Raw genomic sequence first — 16383 nt, 5'->3', positions numbered from 1 at the left:
TTGTTTCAACAAAAGATACAGTATAATCATCTACAGTAATCAGAATCAAGGACTGCACAGGTCCCCCCCCCCCCCACCTCAAAGTGTATTCTGCATTTCTTTTGTATTCCCCATCACAAAGCGGATTCTGCATTTTAATGTTTATGAACTATGACAACTGGGTTAACTACAACCTCTGACAGGAGCACCTTCACAGTATGTATGGTTAATGTCTTAATTTTCTATGAAAGTCTCATTCATTTGGAAAGGTTATCAAGTTTTGAATATGTATGACTGAATATTACAAATATAAGAATGGGTTAAATGTACTGGCTGTGACCAACAATATTACATACTGACACATCACATGCCTCAATTCAAAACAAGTCAAACCTAGCTTATTTGAGTACCTGAATAAAAGCAACCAAATTATGATTCAGCAAAGTGCTACAAAATATTTGTGCATAATTTGTACTCTTAAAAATGAAAAAGTACAGTGCAGTAAATGTTTAAGATGTGAGCAAGAAATATTGAAGGTCCAGATCATACTATTACAGGTTATATTTTGTGATGTAAATCTAGTGTTTTACACAGTCATATTTGAAAGTGCATCTTTTCAAGCCCCCAGGATGGCCTGGTTTGTTACAGTTTCACTATAACCTTTTTAAAAGCAATCATTAATTTGAGTTAAACCCAGAACTTTGGATAGGCAATGTTTCTTGATATTCAGCCAATAAAAGTACACAATGCTTTATCCACTTTTAGCTTACTTTCACCTCTTTTGGTCCATACAATGCAAATGAATGGTCTATAAGACTATATGTGCAAAATAAAAACAAAAAAAAAAAGCTGAATAAAAGCAATGCAAAGTGTAATTATGTTCAGCACCAGCATACTAGGTCTGGATTTGATCATGATTACTGTTCAGAATGGCACAATTTTAATGAGACTAAATATATATATATAAAAAAAAAAACAGTCCCTTGACAAGCATGGTCTACATTATAAGACATCTATATCTACAGTGTCAACATCCACTTCATCGCTGTTCCTTGGACCTTTATCAGATATGAGACTGCTGGTCATCTGGTCTCTGGTCAGTAGGGCATGTTGGACCTTTGATTCTTCAGGACTGCACGTTGAAGAAAAACAATATCATGTAACTCAAGTGACTGACTCTTCTGCACACTGTCAATAAGAACTTTAACTGACCTCACCTTTTTAGAAGCATGTTTCCCTTTGGTTCTATAGAGGGTGAAAGAAATCTTTGATCTGTTGAAAATGGGGATTATTAGGATTAGATGAGCCGCATTCAAAGCCATTGTAAAATGCAGATAAATGCAAACCACGACTGCACATTAATTCGGCAAATTATTTTTGGCTTATTGCTTTATTATAATGCTGGGAATGTGTTTGGCCGATGCGACAGCTGATAAATACTTTTAGGTTATGACTTATAAATCTATACTGGTGATGTTGAAAGCAGAAAGTTAATGGGATAGTTCACCCAAAAATGTAAATTCTCTCATCATTTACACACCTTCATGCCATCCCAGATGTGTATGACTTTCTGTCTTCTGCAGAACACAAATTAAGATTTTTAGAATAATTTCTCAGCTCTGTTGGTCCTCACAATGCAAGTGAATGGTGACCAGAACTAAGAAGGTCCAAAAATTACAAATGAGGCATAAAAGTAATCCATATGACTGATAGTTAAATCCATGTCTTCTGAAGCAATATGATAGGTGTGGGTGAGAAGCAGATTTAAGTCCTTTTGTACTATGAATCTCCACCTTTGACAAGCCCCAACCAGCAGGTGGCTGAATGTGAAAGTGAAAGTGTAGATTAAAAGTAAGAAAGGACTTAAATATTGATCTGTTTCTCACCCACACCAATCATATCGCTTCAGAAGACATGGATTTAACCACTGTTTTTTAGATTATAGACTTGTAGACCATTAATTTGCATTGTATGGACCAAAAGAGCTGAAATATTATTAAAAAATCTTTGTTTGGGGGACCTGGGTAGCTCAGTGGTAAAAGACGCTGGCTACCACCCCTGGAGTTTGCTAGTTCGAATTCCAGGGCGTGCTGAGTGACTCCAGCCAGGTCTCCTAAGCAACCAAATTGGCACAGTTGCTAGGGAGGGTAGAGTCACATGGGGTAACCTCCTCGTGGTCACTATAATGTGGTTCGTTCTGAGTGGGGCACGTGGTGAGTTGAGCGCAGATGCTGCGGTGGATGGCGTAAAGCCTCCACACGCGCTATGTCTCCGTGGCAACACGCTCAACAAGCCACGTGATAAGATGCGTGGGTTGATGGTCTCAGACGCGGAGGAAACTGGGATTCATCCTCCGCCACCCGGATTGAGGCGAATCACTATGCGACCATGAGGACTTAAAAGCGCACTGGGAATTGGGCATTCCAAATTGGGTGAAAAAGGGGAAAAATCCCCCCCAAAAAATACAATAAAATCTTTGTGTTCTGATGAAGAAAGAAAGTCATACACATCTGGGATAGTATGAGGGTGAGTAAATTATGAGAGAAATTTCATTTTTGGGTAAACTATCCCTTTAATGTGCATGTTATTTTTTTAAGGGCCTGTTTATTGCATTATAAAACACCCGGATGTGGTTTCCTCTCTCACTCAATGAGGGGTCTTACCTTCAGTGTTTACTTGATTCATGGATGGTGATCTGGAGCGATTGGTGAGGGATGGCTGTTTGTTGGTGTCAGAGCTGATAAAGGAGATGGCATCTTCTCCCTCAGCCGTGCCCATCAGAGATGCTTTGTAGTAAATAAGTGGCATCCAGCTCTCCTCTCTATTGTTAATGACCTGCTCACCAGCAAACCTCTGCAAATAACTGTAGCTAAGGGAAGATAACCCATTTAAAAAGGTGAAATGTTATCTGACATGGTAAGACAGTTTTTTTGTGAGCAAAGTAGCACTGAGAGGTGAAGAAGAATATTGAAATATGGTTAATGCAAAATCTAACCAAAAAAAATCTAATTTCATTTTGTGGGACAGTTCACCCGAAAATGAAAATTCTGTCATCATTTGTTCACCTTCATGTTGTTGTTCTTTCTTCAATGGAACACAAAGGAAGATGTAAGCAGAATGTTAGCCTCAGTCACCATTCACTTTCATTGCATCTTTTTTCATGCAAAGTGAATGGTGACCGAGCTAATCTTCTTTTGTGTTCCACGAAAGAAAGTAAGTCATATGGGTTTGGAACAAGATACAGGTGATTAAATTATGACAAATTTTCCTTTTTGGGTGAACTTTAAGTTTTGTTTTTTTGGATTTTGACTCTGCTTTAACTTACACTGTCTTTTTGTCAGGTTTGAGCAGCTTGCTGGAAAATTCGCTGAGGATGGTGAGGTATGAGATGTACGGTGGTGAGTGTTTCTCAGACTGCTGAATGAATCCTTTGAAAACAAACTCAATGCCATCCCTGCACAAAGAAACTCAGATGTCATTGGGACTCACTGATAAATTCACAACTAGTATATTTCCTTTTAAGACCTGAATATTGTTTCTCCAATCCATCTATATTTGTATTCTAATATGAGCTCAGAACAGCTTCTGGCTAAATGAACTCAAGGTTGCTTCCACAACCCTGAAATAACCAAAGGCGGGACTCTAATGCACTGGCTAAATGAAGCCATCTTGGAATAACTATTTTTATTGATGCACAAAAATAGCAATCATTTGGTTTTAGCAGAGTAATAGCACTGTGTAAACCATCTAAAACCAAGTAATTTAACTGTGAATCAGTTATAGAATAAGCAGAGTTGACAGCAGTACCTGTGGATCATGGCTAAGGACTCGCGGGATTTGATCTGGTCCCAGCCGAACGTGAGGGAGAAGCGTCTGGCCAGCTCTTTGATGCTGCTGTAGGTCTGAATCCTGGAGCTGCATGTGTTCCCTCTGTCCTGCTCCTGCTTTAGCCTCAGGTACAGCTGAACAAAAAAAGTTGAATTCAACTTAAGAGACGGACTTGCATACAGTTTACATTAGAAAATCTGTAATTCTGCAATTATTGCTATGTGCAGTAATTCTCAATCATCATCTTCAATCACTTGAATCAAATCATAAGAGACCCAACAAAAATACACCACAGATACACTGGCAGCCAAAAGTTTAAATGTACAGATTTTGCTCTTATGGAAAGAAATTGATACTTTTATTCACCAAAGTGGCATTAAACTGATCGCGATATATAGTCAGGACATTAATAATGTGAAACATTACTATTACAATTTGAAAACATTTTTCAGAACTTCTTAAACTATTTCAAAGAGTTCTCATCAAAAAATCCTCCACGAGCAGCAATTACAGCTTTGCAGATTTTTCGCATTCTAGCTGTCAGTTTGTCCAGATACTCAGGTGACATTTCACCCCACGCTTCCTGTAGCACTTGCCATAGGTGTGGCTGTCTTGTCGGGCACTTCTCACGCACCTTACAGTCTAGCTGATCCCACATAATCTCAATGGGGTTAAGATCCATAACACTCTTTTCCAATTATCTATTGTCCAATGTCTGTTTCTTTTTTGCAGAGAAAGGCCCTCAAAAAACAATAACTGAATATACAGTACTTTGAAGAAATAATTATAAATATTTATATTAAACTATATTAACATAAATCATTATAAATATATTTAAATATAATCATTCAGATAATTACAATGCATCACATTATTGTGGGAGACAAGTAAAGCATTAGTAAGATGATACAAAAAGTGTCTTTTGATGTGTCTCACTTTGGTTGCGTCGCATCATAAACAGTGTTTTTATTACGCTGTTTCAAGTTAAACGTAGTTTAAAACTTAGAAAAATACATCTCGTGACCACTGCATTCAGATTTAAACTCCGTCCAGCTATGCTTGAATGCAAGAACGCGTCCTCATCTGGTACAGCTGCGCATTGCCTATTCAGGTGGAGTTTCGCTTACTGCCCCCTGCTGAAAACAGGTGGTAATTCAAGCTTGAATTGCCACAACGGTAGGAATATTCCAGGGTCCAGGGAAATTATTAATTGCATAAATTTTTTTAATGCGTTATTTTTATTTAAATATTTAATCACACTTAATAAACACAGAAAATTAACAGCAGTAGTACAAAATGTGTTATATTTGCAATAACTAGATTGATTGATATAGACATTATATAGATAATTTCGTTTGGTGCTGTTAGTGGTGCAGAAATGACATACTTCACCTTTAAGAAAAAATATTCCGAATCAAAAAATCTATGGCACAGAGAGCAAATGTGTATACATATATGAGTATGACCACTGCAGAATTCTACCATTGAGCTATTCAAAGAGTGTAAGAGCAACTAGAACATTCCACTCAGAGCATAGTGATGGTTGTGGCGCGGCGGGGGGGTGGTGGTGGACTGGTTGTGTTTCTGAGGTGTCGACAGCTGTAGGGGCCCATAAGAGAGCAGAGAGCACAGGGGCCTGAGACAATCACTGAAGCAGATGTGCCACGCAGAGGCATGTCACATGTGAGAGAGAGTGATAGATAAAGAACACACGTGAAGACTGTACCCTCCATACCTGCTGAAGGCACAGCATCAGTGTGCGAGCGCTTTCGATCTTGTCCATCTGCCGTGTCCTGTTCAGGGTCTCTTTGATGATGTCACCGAAGTCATTGTAGTACTGCAGGGGAGATATGACAGCTGTAAAGAACAGTCGATGTGTCGATGTCTGCCATATGGCTTCAAGCCTGGGAATGCAAGCCTGTGGCATACTGAGAGCAAATTACCCATGAGCCTGTCTGGCCCTCCGGGTAACACTCTGGATTGGTATTGTAGTCACAAGAGAATTAGTTTAAACTTCCAAGTATACTGTAATTATATACCATGTACTGTACTCAAACCATACAATGTACCATACTTTATTATTAGAGGAATATTCAAGGTTAACATAGAGTTTAAGCTGTAACGATAGCATTTGTGTTATGGTGTTAATTACCATAAAAAATAATTCCAAATTGTCTCTCAGTTTGTAAAAACAAAAAATATGTGTGTGCATAAATGCACTTAAAATAAAAGTCTATGGGGCAAGCTAACTGGAGGGTTTAAAAGCAGAAATGTGAAGCTTGTATTTTTGTAAAAGTGTTTACATGAATTCTTCAGTAAAAAATGTCTGATATTTCAGCAAGGTATCCAAACAATCATGTTGAAGTGGGACTACTTTTTATAGGCGGATGACTACTTTTCTGCCTAAAGACTTCATTTTGAGGAATACTGTAGGTTAAATACAGTTTGAGCTGTAATTACAAGCTTGTATTTTTGTTCATCAACAACATAACACAGTTGCTGTCATTTCTGCTTTTAAACACCACAGTACTGTCAACTTGTACACACACACATATTATATATACTGTATGTATAATGGAAAATACAGTTTGATGGCTGGTAAAAAATATATATATGGCCAGGAAATATTTTCAATTCACCTACCATTTGCATAATATTATTATTTGCATTTACCATTTTCATAATATTACATAGAATAATATTATTAATAGGACTGTCAATCGATTAAATTATTTTATCGAGTTAATTACGTGATATGCCGATTAATTAATCAAATTTAACACACACATAAATATTTGCTAAAGGCTCTCAAATAACAATAATTCAATATATAATGATTACATAATTATAGAAAGTTATATAAAAAAAAAGATATAATAAAATAATGTTATAAATTAATAAATAAAACTTCAGATAATTACAAAACTTCCATTGTAACTGCACATCTGAAATTTTTGCTTTGTTTTGACAAACTGAGTGACAAGTCAGAATTATTTTCTTTGTTAAAACATTTACATTAACTCTTAATATTCATATAAGATATTCGATCTGTAAAGTTGTCCAACTCATCATGTTGAGGTGGGACTATTTTTCTAGGCGGATGAATTTGTCTGTTACAGACGTAATTCCTTTCCTTACTAACATTTCTTTATATGTAGTGTTCCAGTAGACATGTGCCAGCCCTGATGCCCTACTTTGTGATTAAAATTCCAGGTGGTTCAGACAAATACATGCTTACACTGCCATTAAGAGTCTGTCTGGCACAGTCTACTAACCCAAACGCTGTAGGAGACGGTCTGCATTAACCCAGCTGCTAACCCACCTATTGCCAAACAACAGCCTCCATTTATTCCTGCTGTATTTGCTTTAATACATTTTAATTCAAGAGGCTCTAACTGGTCATTTGGCAATGCCTGACAGTTCAGAGAAGTGAATACTTGTTTCTAAGCTGTGGACACAGGAATTTGGGCAAAAAGGGGTTTCCGTTGCTCGTCATCATTTGCACCAACTTTGAAAGCCATCGTTCAGAAATATGGCTGAATGTGTATGTGTGTGTGTAAATTACTCTTTGAATGCCAGGAAGAATGTTGCTAAGAGACTGTTGGCGACGCTGCATTGACCAAGCCAAGCAGGCATTCCAAACATGTCAGCGTGTCAAGCACAAACACAAATACATAAACACACATAGTGTTGTAAATCCTGCCTATCATCTCATAAATTTAAAGCCTAAGATCTCCAGTTATGAACACAGGAGTGAAGTTCATTTTTAAAGTCAAACAAACAGATCACCTCCATCTAATACTGACTTTATAAAACTACTCAGCCTCACCTTGATCTGGTCAATGCCATTGCTACCATGTACAGTACTAGCTCCCGTATCTTTAGTCAGGGTCCAAAATGAACATTCGGCAAGCACCAAATGCGAGTAAAAAAATAAAATATAAATGTAAGTAAATAAAAGTTATTTGCCCATTTTCAGGAACTGCAACATCATAAATACATGCTTGTGACATGAGGGATTCAAATCAAATACATAAAAACCATCTCCCAAAAACATCAGACTTGTGTCGTGTCATAAGCACAGCATTTTTGGGCCGCTGTCAATTAAACGTAGATTAAAACTTAGTAAAACACGTCTCAATATCCCTGCATTCAGAATTGCACTCCGTCTTGCTGTGTTTGAACGCAGGACTGCGTCCTCATCTTGTGCTATCGCTAGCGTTACCTATACAGCGTTGCTTATACAACTGGAGTTTCGCTTACTGCCCCCTGCTGAAAACAGGTGGTTCTTCCAAGCTTGAATTGCTCAGATAGTAGGAATAATCCTTATTATGGTCTGGGGACATGATTAATTGTGTTAATTTTTTATATAATTCATCACACTGAATTAACGCATTAAATCGACAACCCTAATTATTAATATGTTTAATTATGCAAACCTCACAATGTTTGTTGCACATTACGTAAGTGTGTCTTAGAGCAGACTTATCTGTTTGGATAAAAACTGGTGTTTACTGTGGTCAGAGTTTTGTTTAAAGGGACAGAGAAGCAGAAAATATAGACAATGATTGTCATACCTTCACATACTGCTTGAAAACCTCAGCAGCCGTGCTCATCTCTAACACACCATGTATTATTAGCTTGCAGTACGCAGCCAGAAGATTTCTCCGCCTGTGCAAGTCTTCCAGCCGACCCTCTCTACACTCACTCTCACCGACTGTGCAGACAGACAGAGAGAGAGAAAGACAGGTTGAAGCAGAGAGGTGGAGATTTAATAACATAGCAGTATAATTATGATACTCAAATCTTATAAATGAAATGCTTTCCTGAGGTGAGCAAAAGTTAACAACATTTTCGCTCTGAAAACTGAATGCGTCTGTCGTCGTCCTGCCTGGTCCTGAAGCCATCACTTAATAGAGAGCTTTCATAACAGCATTAGTTACGTGAGGAAAATCCAATAATGAAATTGCTTTTTATTACATGTTACCAGCAAAAGCCTGTATTGCAATTTTTTCAAGAGGTAAGGAATTTGTGCCAGCACAAATCGATGATTCACTGAAATATTTATAGAACTGATATGATTTGCTTCAGTCACTCTTGATTTCTAATCAAATCCCCCAAAATCTGATGTTATCTCATATCCTTGTGTTTATTTTACAGCAACTCAAAGGCCAAAAACAACACAAAGACTAGTTTGAGAGAGCTAACATCAATTTTTCATCTTATGTAGTGATTTTGTAAAGTATATGCCCACTATAATTTTCATTTGTGTGTGCATCTAATTAAAATTCTACAGGGTTTGTGTTGATGCAATTATCTCTTCATTTAGAACTGCAACTTCTGGGAGAACTTACATAATGATATCTTTACAAATTGTTATGATAATGGATTACCAGTTTGATTAATAAGCCTGGATTCAATGACATTTCATAGGTAAAGTCATAAGGTGGGGAGCCATTAGATTAACAACCAATGTGTTTCTGTACAGTTCATGATCTTTACATTCTCTTGCACCTGACATTGGCAGCAGTAGAGACAGAAATTCTGTGTTGAGACTATTCTGATCTACAATTGTGCTCATAAGTTTACACACTAATTTTCTAATCTGTTTATATACACCTCACAAAAATCTGTAAGATGTTTAACATTTTCAAAGGTGTTTTTAATTGTGATTTAAATGTGATGTGGATGTATAAACCTATGAATAGGATAATATGTGCAAATTTAGTAACTATAATGTATTGTGAAATATCTGTTATGTCAAAAAGCTTCATCAGGGCAGTGCAAAATGAAAAAAACAAAACAAAATACAACTTTTTCTTTTTTACTGTACCTGGATGCCTGAGAACCATTCTCTGTCATTAAGCACTGACAACAGTCAAATCTTTTTGATTCATATTTTCAAAGAAATCTCAGTAAAATCTATTGATGGCTATTGATTGAGTTTTAAAGGGCAATGACTCTCTAAACACTTTCAACTCACTTTGGCTCTGCTAAAGCCACCCCTCTCGCCGCACTGCAGAGCACAGGCCAAACAAGGACCCTTACAATTTAAATGAGGAGAGGAAAGAACCTTTACTGCTGTGGGTGTCCAGCTCAGGGCTGGTGAAGACATGCTCCAAGACAAAGGAGAGTAGAGCTTTCTGGAGTTTGGGATCAGGGGTGTACAGCAGCGGAGTGCCTGCAGAAGCATCCCACGTCTGAAGCTGGAAATTATGAGCTATGAGAACGTCACTCAGACACATGTAGGCCTTTATGAAAAACAACAAAAACACACAGAGCCCAATAAGAAATTAAACAAATTCTGGTTTAAATTCTATTATAATTCTTAAACAATACCTAAACAACCACTCCCTGATAAGAAAGCTGAGACAGGAATGCTGTGTTCTTTAAAATTTCAAAAACACTGCAGAAAATTAGTTTCTTAATTTTACTTTGAAAGTTTTTTCAATTTCCCCATTGGTAAATAGCTTCTTTTTTTTCTTGTTTAAAGCATAAACTTCACTAAATTTGAATTAAAACAAGAAAAAACTATTTGCCAATGGGGTAAGAAAAATACACTTAATTCATGATATATTTTCTGAAAACAAGTCTTAAAGGAATATTTGGGTTCAACACAAGTTAAAGTGCACCTATTATGGTTTTAAACATGCTTAATTTTGTTTTAAAGGTCTCATACAATAGATTTACATGCATCCAAGGTCAAAAAACACTTTAATTTGCTCATAATTTAAATTGCAGCATTACCTTTTTTTTTCCCCAGTGTCAAAATCGACTTGTTCAATGATCCGTTGTAAAGGATTCATTCTAAACTCCTCCTTTCAGAGAGCCTACTCTGCTCTGATTGGTCAGATGTCCCAGTCTGTTGTGATTGGTCTACCGCTTAGTGTAGTGTTTGAGGGTAGGTCAAAGCTGTTCACGAGGAACTAATGAAGACCAGAGGTGGGTTTTTTGTTACCAAGTTACTAGGTTAGTACAGGAAGTAAGTCTGGAATTACTAACGACTCGTTTCAGGTGTTCAGAATCGGTTCTTTCTTTGGGAGTCAATAAATCCATTTGTCGTGCACTTTGATTTTTGAAACTTTGCAGACTTTTTTACATTCACAAACAGCATATAACACTACATGAAAGGTAATATTTGAAAAACCATAATAGGTGCTCTTTAAGCTCAACCTACAGCATTTGTAACTCACTATTTCAAAAGTATAGCCACAAGACGTAAACAATATGCAAGTTAACGTGTTTAGTTTGATAAAATCGTTTACTAACATTTTCTGTGTAAAGTTATAGCCAATTTTACAGCTTCGTTGCCATGACGATGTAATGTTAAAAAAAAAACTAAAACGACTGTAAAAATTATGATTTAATCAACTTTACAGCTCAAAAAATAGTTAAACATTTTAACAGAAGAATTCATGTAAGTGCTTTCAGAAAATTTTAATCTTATTATTTCTGCCTTTACACCCTCCAAAAATTGGCCCCATTCACTTCCATTGTAAGTTTCTCACTATAACCCAGATTTTTGCTTTTTTTAACAAAAAGGACGGATGAGTCGAAATAAATGTTTGTGGTATTCAACATCATGCCACAAATGCTGTCGATTGAGCTTAACTTGTATTGAACCTGGAATACCCCTTTAATATCCTATGCAAGTATGCTGCTCAAAAATGTATCTTGCTTAAAGGATGTTTAGATCGTTTTACTAGAAAAAAAGACAACATATTGGTTAAGAAAATTTTTCTTTTTTTTTTTCAGTGAAGCTACGACGGTTTTGTTTCCATTACATCATGAACAGAAAAAAGTGACATCACTGTACTGAGAACATGGACAATTCAGGGCAGACCTGCAAAAAACAAAGTTTGTTTGCCAGAATCTTTGATTTGCTTTAGTTTCAGTTAGTGTGTTTTTCTGCCGCCAGTGAGCCCTGGCATGGAGAGGGAATTCAATATAGCACAACTCAAGGACCAGGGGCACTTCACAGGAAATTACAGTCAAAACAAGAGGATTCTAACACCAGTACCGGCACACATGCTACTGTGTAGTACACAAACAAAATGCTCTGTAACTGCTACATGGAGTGCAATGTCATGAACAGAAAGAGACATAATGCTCACTTGCTCTCTTACGAGCTGCTCAACGTGTGAGAGACAGCGGTGACATTTCTCACAGAAGGCACGTAGCTGGTTTCTCTGCTGGAGGGCTGACTCCTAAAACACACACACTTTATTTAATTGCCAAAAAATGTATAGTAGTTACAGCTGCTTGATGATAGTTGACAAAATACTTCTAGGAATTTGACGTCCTGCAATGTGAAATGCTAAATGCATTTTTTTTTTTTTTTATTGTTTTATAATTATTATGCATGCAGTTTTTTTTATCATATGCATGCAGTATATTATAATAAAGACTACATGGAATGTTTGTACTTTTAAAATGAATTTATGACACTGATACATTTTCAGGACCATTTAAAATGCGCTATCAAATGCAAAATTGTGAAAAAAAACACTGAAAAGAGAAATGATGACCAGTTACAGCACCTTAAATACACTTTCTTTTATGCATTCATATAAACCTATTAACCTAAAATTGTGATGTTTTAATCTTGATTTGTTGATGTTATGTTTGTACATTAAAAGACATGTATGTATCAACTACCAATACTATCAATAACTAAAATGGACCCTTTTTTATTGTGTACAACAATTTACGCTGCTTCGAACTTCCAATATGGAAAACGAAGTTGAATATGGACAGAAATAACAGATTTGTGTGTGTGTGTGTGTGTGTGTGTGTGTGTGTGTGTGTGTGTGTGTGTAAAATAGGTCGGATTTGCACACACCACAGAATGAATGAGGAGAGCATACAGTAATTACACAAAATAATAGAAACTGCAAGAAGGCCACAGCAGAGCTCTAACCGAAGTGGACTGATGAAAGCGTAGTTCCGAGCAGTGCTGCCAGTCTCTTGTGTAAAATATTCATTCATAATTACATGCACGTGGAGCTCCAGGGTGGACGTGCTCGAACGGCTCCCCCATCCCACGCAGTCGCAATGTCGTTGCAGCTAAATGACTCATTCTGGAGCGGACATGCGTCCCCATTTTATGCTGAACACGTCTTTTTTCCCCCTCACCTCCGGTTACCATTGACATTAGAATTGCAGATTGAGCCAAGTTGCCACCTTGGCCAAAAAAATTGCCACCTGCACTGTCAGTTATTGATGAGGAGGCCAGAGGAGAAAGCGTCCATTCCTGAGCCATCTCTATTCCGTGGGATTGGATGCCTCTTACCTACAGCAGTCTTAATGGCCGTCAATATTTCACTGGATAAAGGTTAGAAGTGGGGAAATATGATTACCTTGTGTACTGCATGGAAACACAGGCCTAATAACAAGTCTAGACATTAGCGGTGAAACATCCACACAGGAGCGCAACCATTCGTCCCTCTACAATCCATCACCTGCACTTACTTTTACTAAAGACTCGCGATCAATCCCTTTCTATCACTTATTAAAATCCACTGGACATAACCCCAGGCCTCTGTGTTGATATCTGAAATGTAATGTGGCGGATTTAAAGGACACGGTTCTCTGTGATGGATCATACAGCAATTCTGTGGGCAAAGAGTCTTGCATACCTAAAACACTGGTTTAATTAATAACCCAAGGGAAAATGCTGCCTTTAGGTCTGCACTGGTTTATTAGCATTCTAAATGTGATGTCAGTCTTCTTTAACAGGAGTCATGCTTTAATCAGAGACAGAGTGAAAGAGGAAGGTAGATGGCTCACCCTGGAGGCCACAGCTTCTCCAAACGTGTTGAGCTTCCACAGGATGCAGCTACACATACAGCGCAGAGCCTCAATTGCTAACTATAAGAATCGCAGATTAGAGAGATGAATCCTGTTGAATAAACTTAGAATCTAGAGGATCTGGTTAAGGCTAATAATTTTACCTCCATGGGCAGACCACCATGTTTTATCTCCACCTCCACAAGTTTGGTCACTAGCTCATAGATGCTCCATTTAGACAGATCCTGAGCACTAGACAGATTTGATATAGCAACACATCCACAAATAAAATAAGAATAAACATATATTTAATAACGGCAATTTTGAGAGCTTAATCCTATTCAGTTCAAGCAGGGTTTGGTAATTTACGAAGTGACAACCTTATTCTACAACCGAATCCAGTCCCGAAAAATTTAGATAGTGATGACTGAATTAAATTGAACCCACATATTTAAGTGTGTACAGAATGACATGAACAACTAGTTGCTAATGCAGTGATGTAATTAGAAGATTACCAGTCCTATAGTCTAGGGGCAACCCACACATTATGGTCCAGATATGGTATGCTGTTTAAAAGCAGCAGTTTAGTGAGCATGAAGCAAACATGTTGCCTCTGTCGACAGCAGTGTACTAAAAGTCTGGCCCAAAATTGTTTACAGACGCAAGACACCAAAACATTGTAAATGGTTAACATATACTGTAGCTGTCACTATGTCAACAATTGCAAGTTCGGGATTGACTCCTGTATTCTGAACACACAGAACGATAATTTAGGGGTTGTCACTCCCAAAACTTGACAGTGTATACTGCAGAAACTGGTGTTTGTCATTGCATTTACAAAAATGAGGCTTACTTGTTGAACACAGTAAGTTTCTTCAGTGTGGACAGAATTTCCACAGTGTTGTCCCCGCTTCCAGTGAAACAATCATCCTGTACGTGAAAGTTAGAGCTTCAAAGGGATAGTTCAGCCAAAAATGAAAATTATCTCATCATTTACTAACCCTCTGCCATCCCAGATGTGTATAACTTTCTTTCTTCAGCAGAACACAAACAAAGATTTTTAGAAGAATATCTCAGCTCTGTAGGTCCTCACAATGCAGGTGAATGGTGATCAGACATTTGTAGCTCCAAAAATCACATAAAAGAAACATAGAAGTAATCAATAAGACTCCAGTAGTTAAATCCATATCTTCAGAAGTGATATGATATGTGTGGGTGAGAAACAGATCAAAATTTAAGTCCTTTTTTTACTCTAATTCTCCACTTTCACTATCACATCTGAAAGTGAAAGTAAAAGTGGGGATTTAGGGTAAAAAAAGGACTTAAATATTGTTCTGTTTCTCACCCACACCTTTTATATTGCTACTGAAGATACGGATTTAACCACTGGAATCTTATGGATTACTTTTATGTTTCCTTTATGTGATTTTTGGAGCTACAAAGGTCTGATCACCATTCACTTGCATTTTATGGACCTACAGAGCTGAGCTATTTTTCAAAAATCTTAATTTCTGTTCTGCTGAAGAAAGAAAGTCATACACATCTGGGATGGCATGAGGGTGAATAAATTATGCGACTTTTCTTTTTTGTGTGAACTATCCCTTTAAGTTAGACTCCATTCTGCTGTGAGTTCTTGCTATAAGTCAATGTCATAAATAAACTTTTTTTTTTTTGTTTTTGTTTTTTATGGATGTCAATATGTCTTGCAAAAAAACAAAAAAAAAAGATAAGATCCAGACAAAAATTCACTCATATATCTGATATAAGCTTGTAAAAGAAAAAAATTCACCTGTGTCTATTTAAATTATTTTAACGGTCCCCTAGCATACTCACAGTCAGTGATTCTCCTAACCGTGTCCCCAGTGTTTGTGTCCAGCACTGGATGAGCCGGTCAAAGGTGGGGCGGGCCAAGGAGTGCCAGGGTGAATCCTGAGCACAGAGGCTCTGGTAAGAACGAGCAGCTGTCTCCAGCAGCCCTGCGTCTGTGTGTCTACGCACTGCAGAGTCCAGCTCAACTAGCAAGGCCTGCATGGACTACACCAGTGCAATGACAAATTAAACCAGAAGGGGAGCTCTATTTATAATAAGCTTAAATGCGGAACAGAACTTTTGCCAATTGGCTACAAGAGCCTAAGCAGCAGCAGAACATACAGTACATATACATATACATAAACACTTACCTGTGAGTGTTCACGATCCCAGGTGTCTGTTTGGAAATACTGAGGTATTCTTAGGATGGAAGTTAGTTTTTCAGCTTCCTCTGAGTACTAGAAGAGGAGATCAGACACGGAACCAGTTGAGGGTAATTTATGAAGTAGTAGTCGAGTCAGCGGTAACTTAATGTTTTTTTCTTTACCTTCGATAAAAGCTCAGATAGCACTTTAATGAAATGTTCAGTGAGTTTTGTGCAGTCATCATTTTGTAGCTTTTTCTCTTTAGCACTTATCACCTAAAAACAAAAACACAACTGGCTAAATTAATCGTAGCAGCCACAACATGTGGTGTAAACAGAGTCTGTTTAGAATGTGAAGGGCTGGATTACAAACATAGAAATGATGAAGCAATCTGACAGTCCTGTTGGACCATAGTGCCATCTAATGAAACTATCAGGTAATAAAAGAACACTACAGTCTCACCTTTTTACCTGTTCCTCTCCCTGGTAACGGAGGCCCCTCTGCAGCCTGTCTCACTGCCGCCAACAAGAGCTCAATCACAAAGGTCTCCTCAGCACTGCTCAGAGCTGCAGTTAATACACATACACACACATACACACTGTACAAATGGATG

At 37.5% G+C, this 16383-nt stretch overlaps 1 protein-coding gene across 2 annotated transcripts in view; it reads right to left on the bottom strand.

The window, feature by feature from the left end:
• Positions 1-55: 55 nt before the first annotated feature.
• The window catches only part of si:ch211-269e2.1 (cohesin subunit SA-2), a 30769-nt gene continuing 14441 nt past the window's right edge, over positions 56-16383 (bottom strand). The window contains exons 17-32 of one of the 2 annotated variants that reach the window (XM_051710215.1): positions 16233-16336; positions 15953-16045; positions 15777-15863; positions 15430-15630; positions 14450-14526; positions 13761-13848; positions 13597-13677; positions 11922-12014; positions 9881-10058; positions 8385-8524; positions 5543-5644; positions 3787-3941; positions 3305-3433; positions 2643-2848; positions 1197-1251; positions 56-1111 (exon numbers count right to left, since the gene is read on the bottom strand). In XM_051710215.1, the coding sequence (XP_051566175.1) occupies positions 982-1111; positions 1197-1251; positions 2643-2848; positions 3305-3433; positions 3787-3941; positions 5543-5644; positions 8385-8524; positions 9881-10058; positions 11922-12014; positions 13597-13677; positions 13761-13848; positions 14450-14526; positions 15430-15630; positions 15777-15863; positions 15953-16045; positions 16233-16336 (1919 nt within the window). In that variant the 3' untranslated portion in view covers positions 56-981. The remainder of the gene's footprint in view (positions 1112-1196; positions 1252-2642; positions 2849-3304; positions 3434-3786; positions 3942-5542; positions 5645-8384; positions 8525-9880; positions 10059-11921; positions 12015-13596; positions 13678-13760; positions 13849-14449; positions 14527-15429; positions 15631-15776; positions 15864-15952; positions 16046-16232; positions 16337-16383) is intronic. The other variant, XM_051710216.1, reaches the window with a different exon arrangement.

This window comes from Myxocyprinus asiaticus, chromosome 11, assembly GCF_019703515.2.
Source record: "Myxocyprinus asiaticus isolate MX2 ecotype Aquarium Trade chromosome 11, UBuf_Myxa_2, whole genome shotgun sequence".
Taxonomy (NCBI): Eukaryota; Metazoa; Chordata; class Actinopteri; order Cypriniformes; family Catostomidae; genus Myxocyprinus; species Myxocyprinus asiaticus.
The sequence above is the reverse complement of the archived record's forward strand: the minus strand, read 5'-3'. Positions and strand labels throughout refer to the sequence as shown.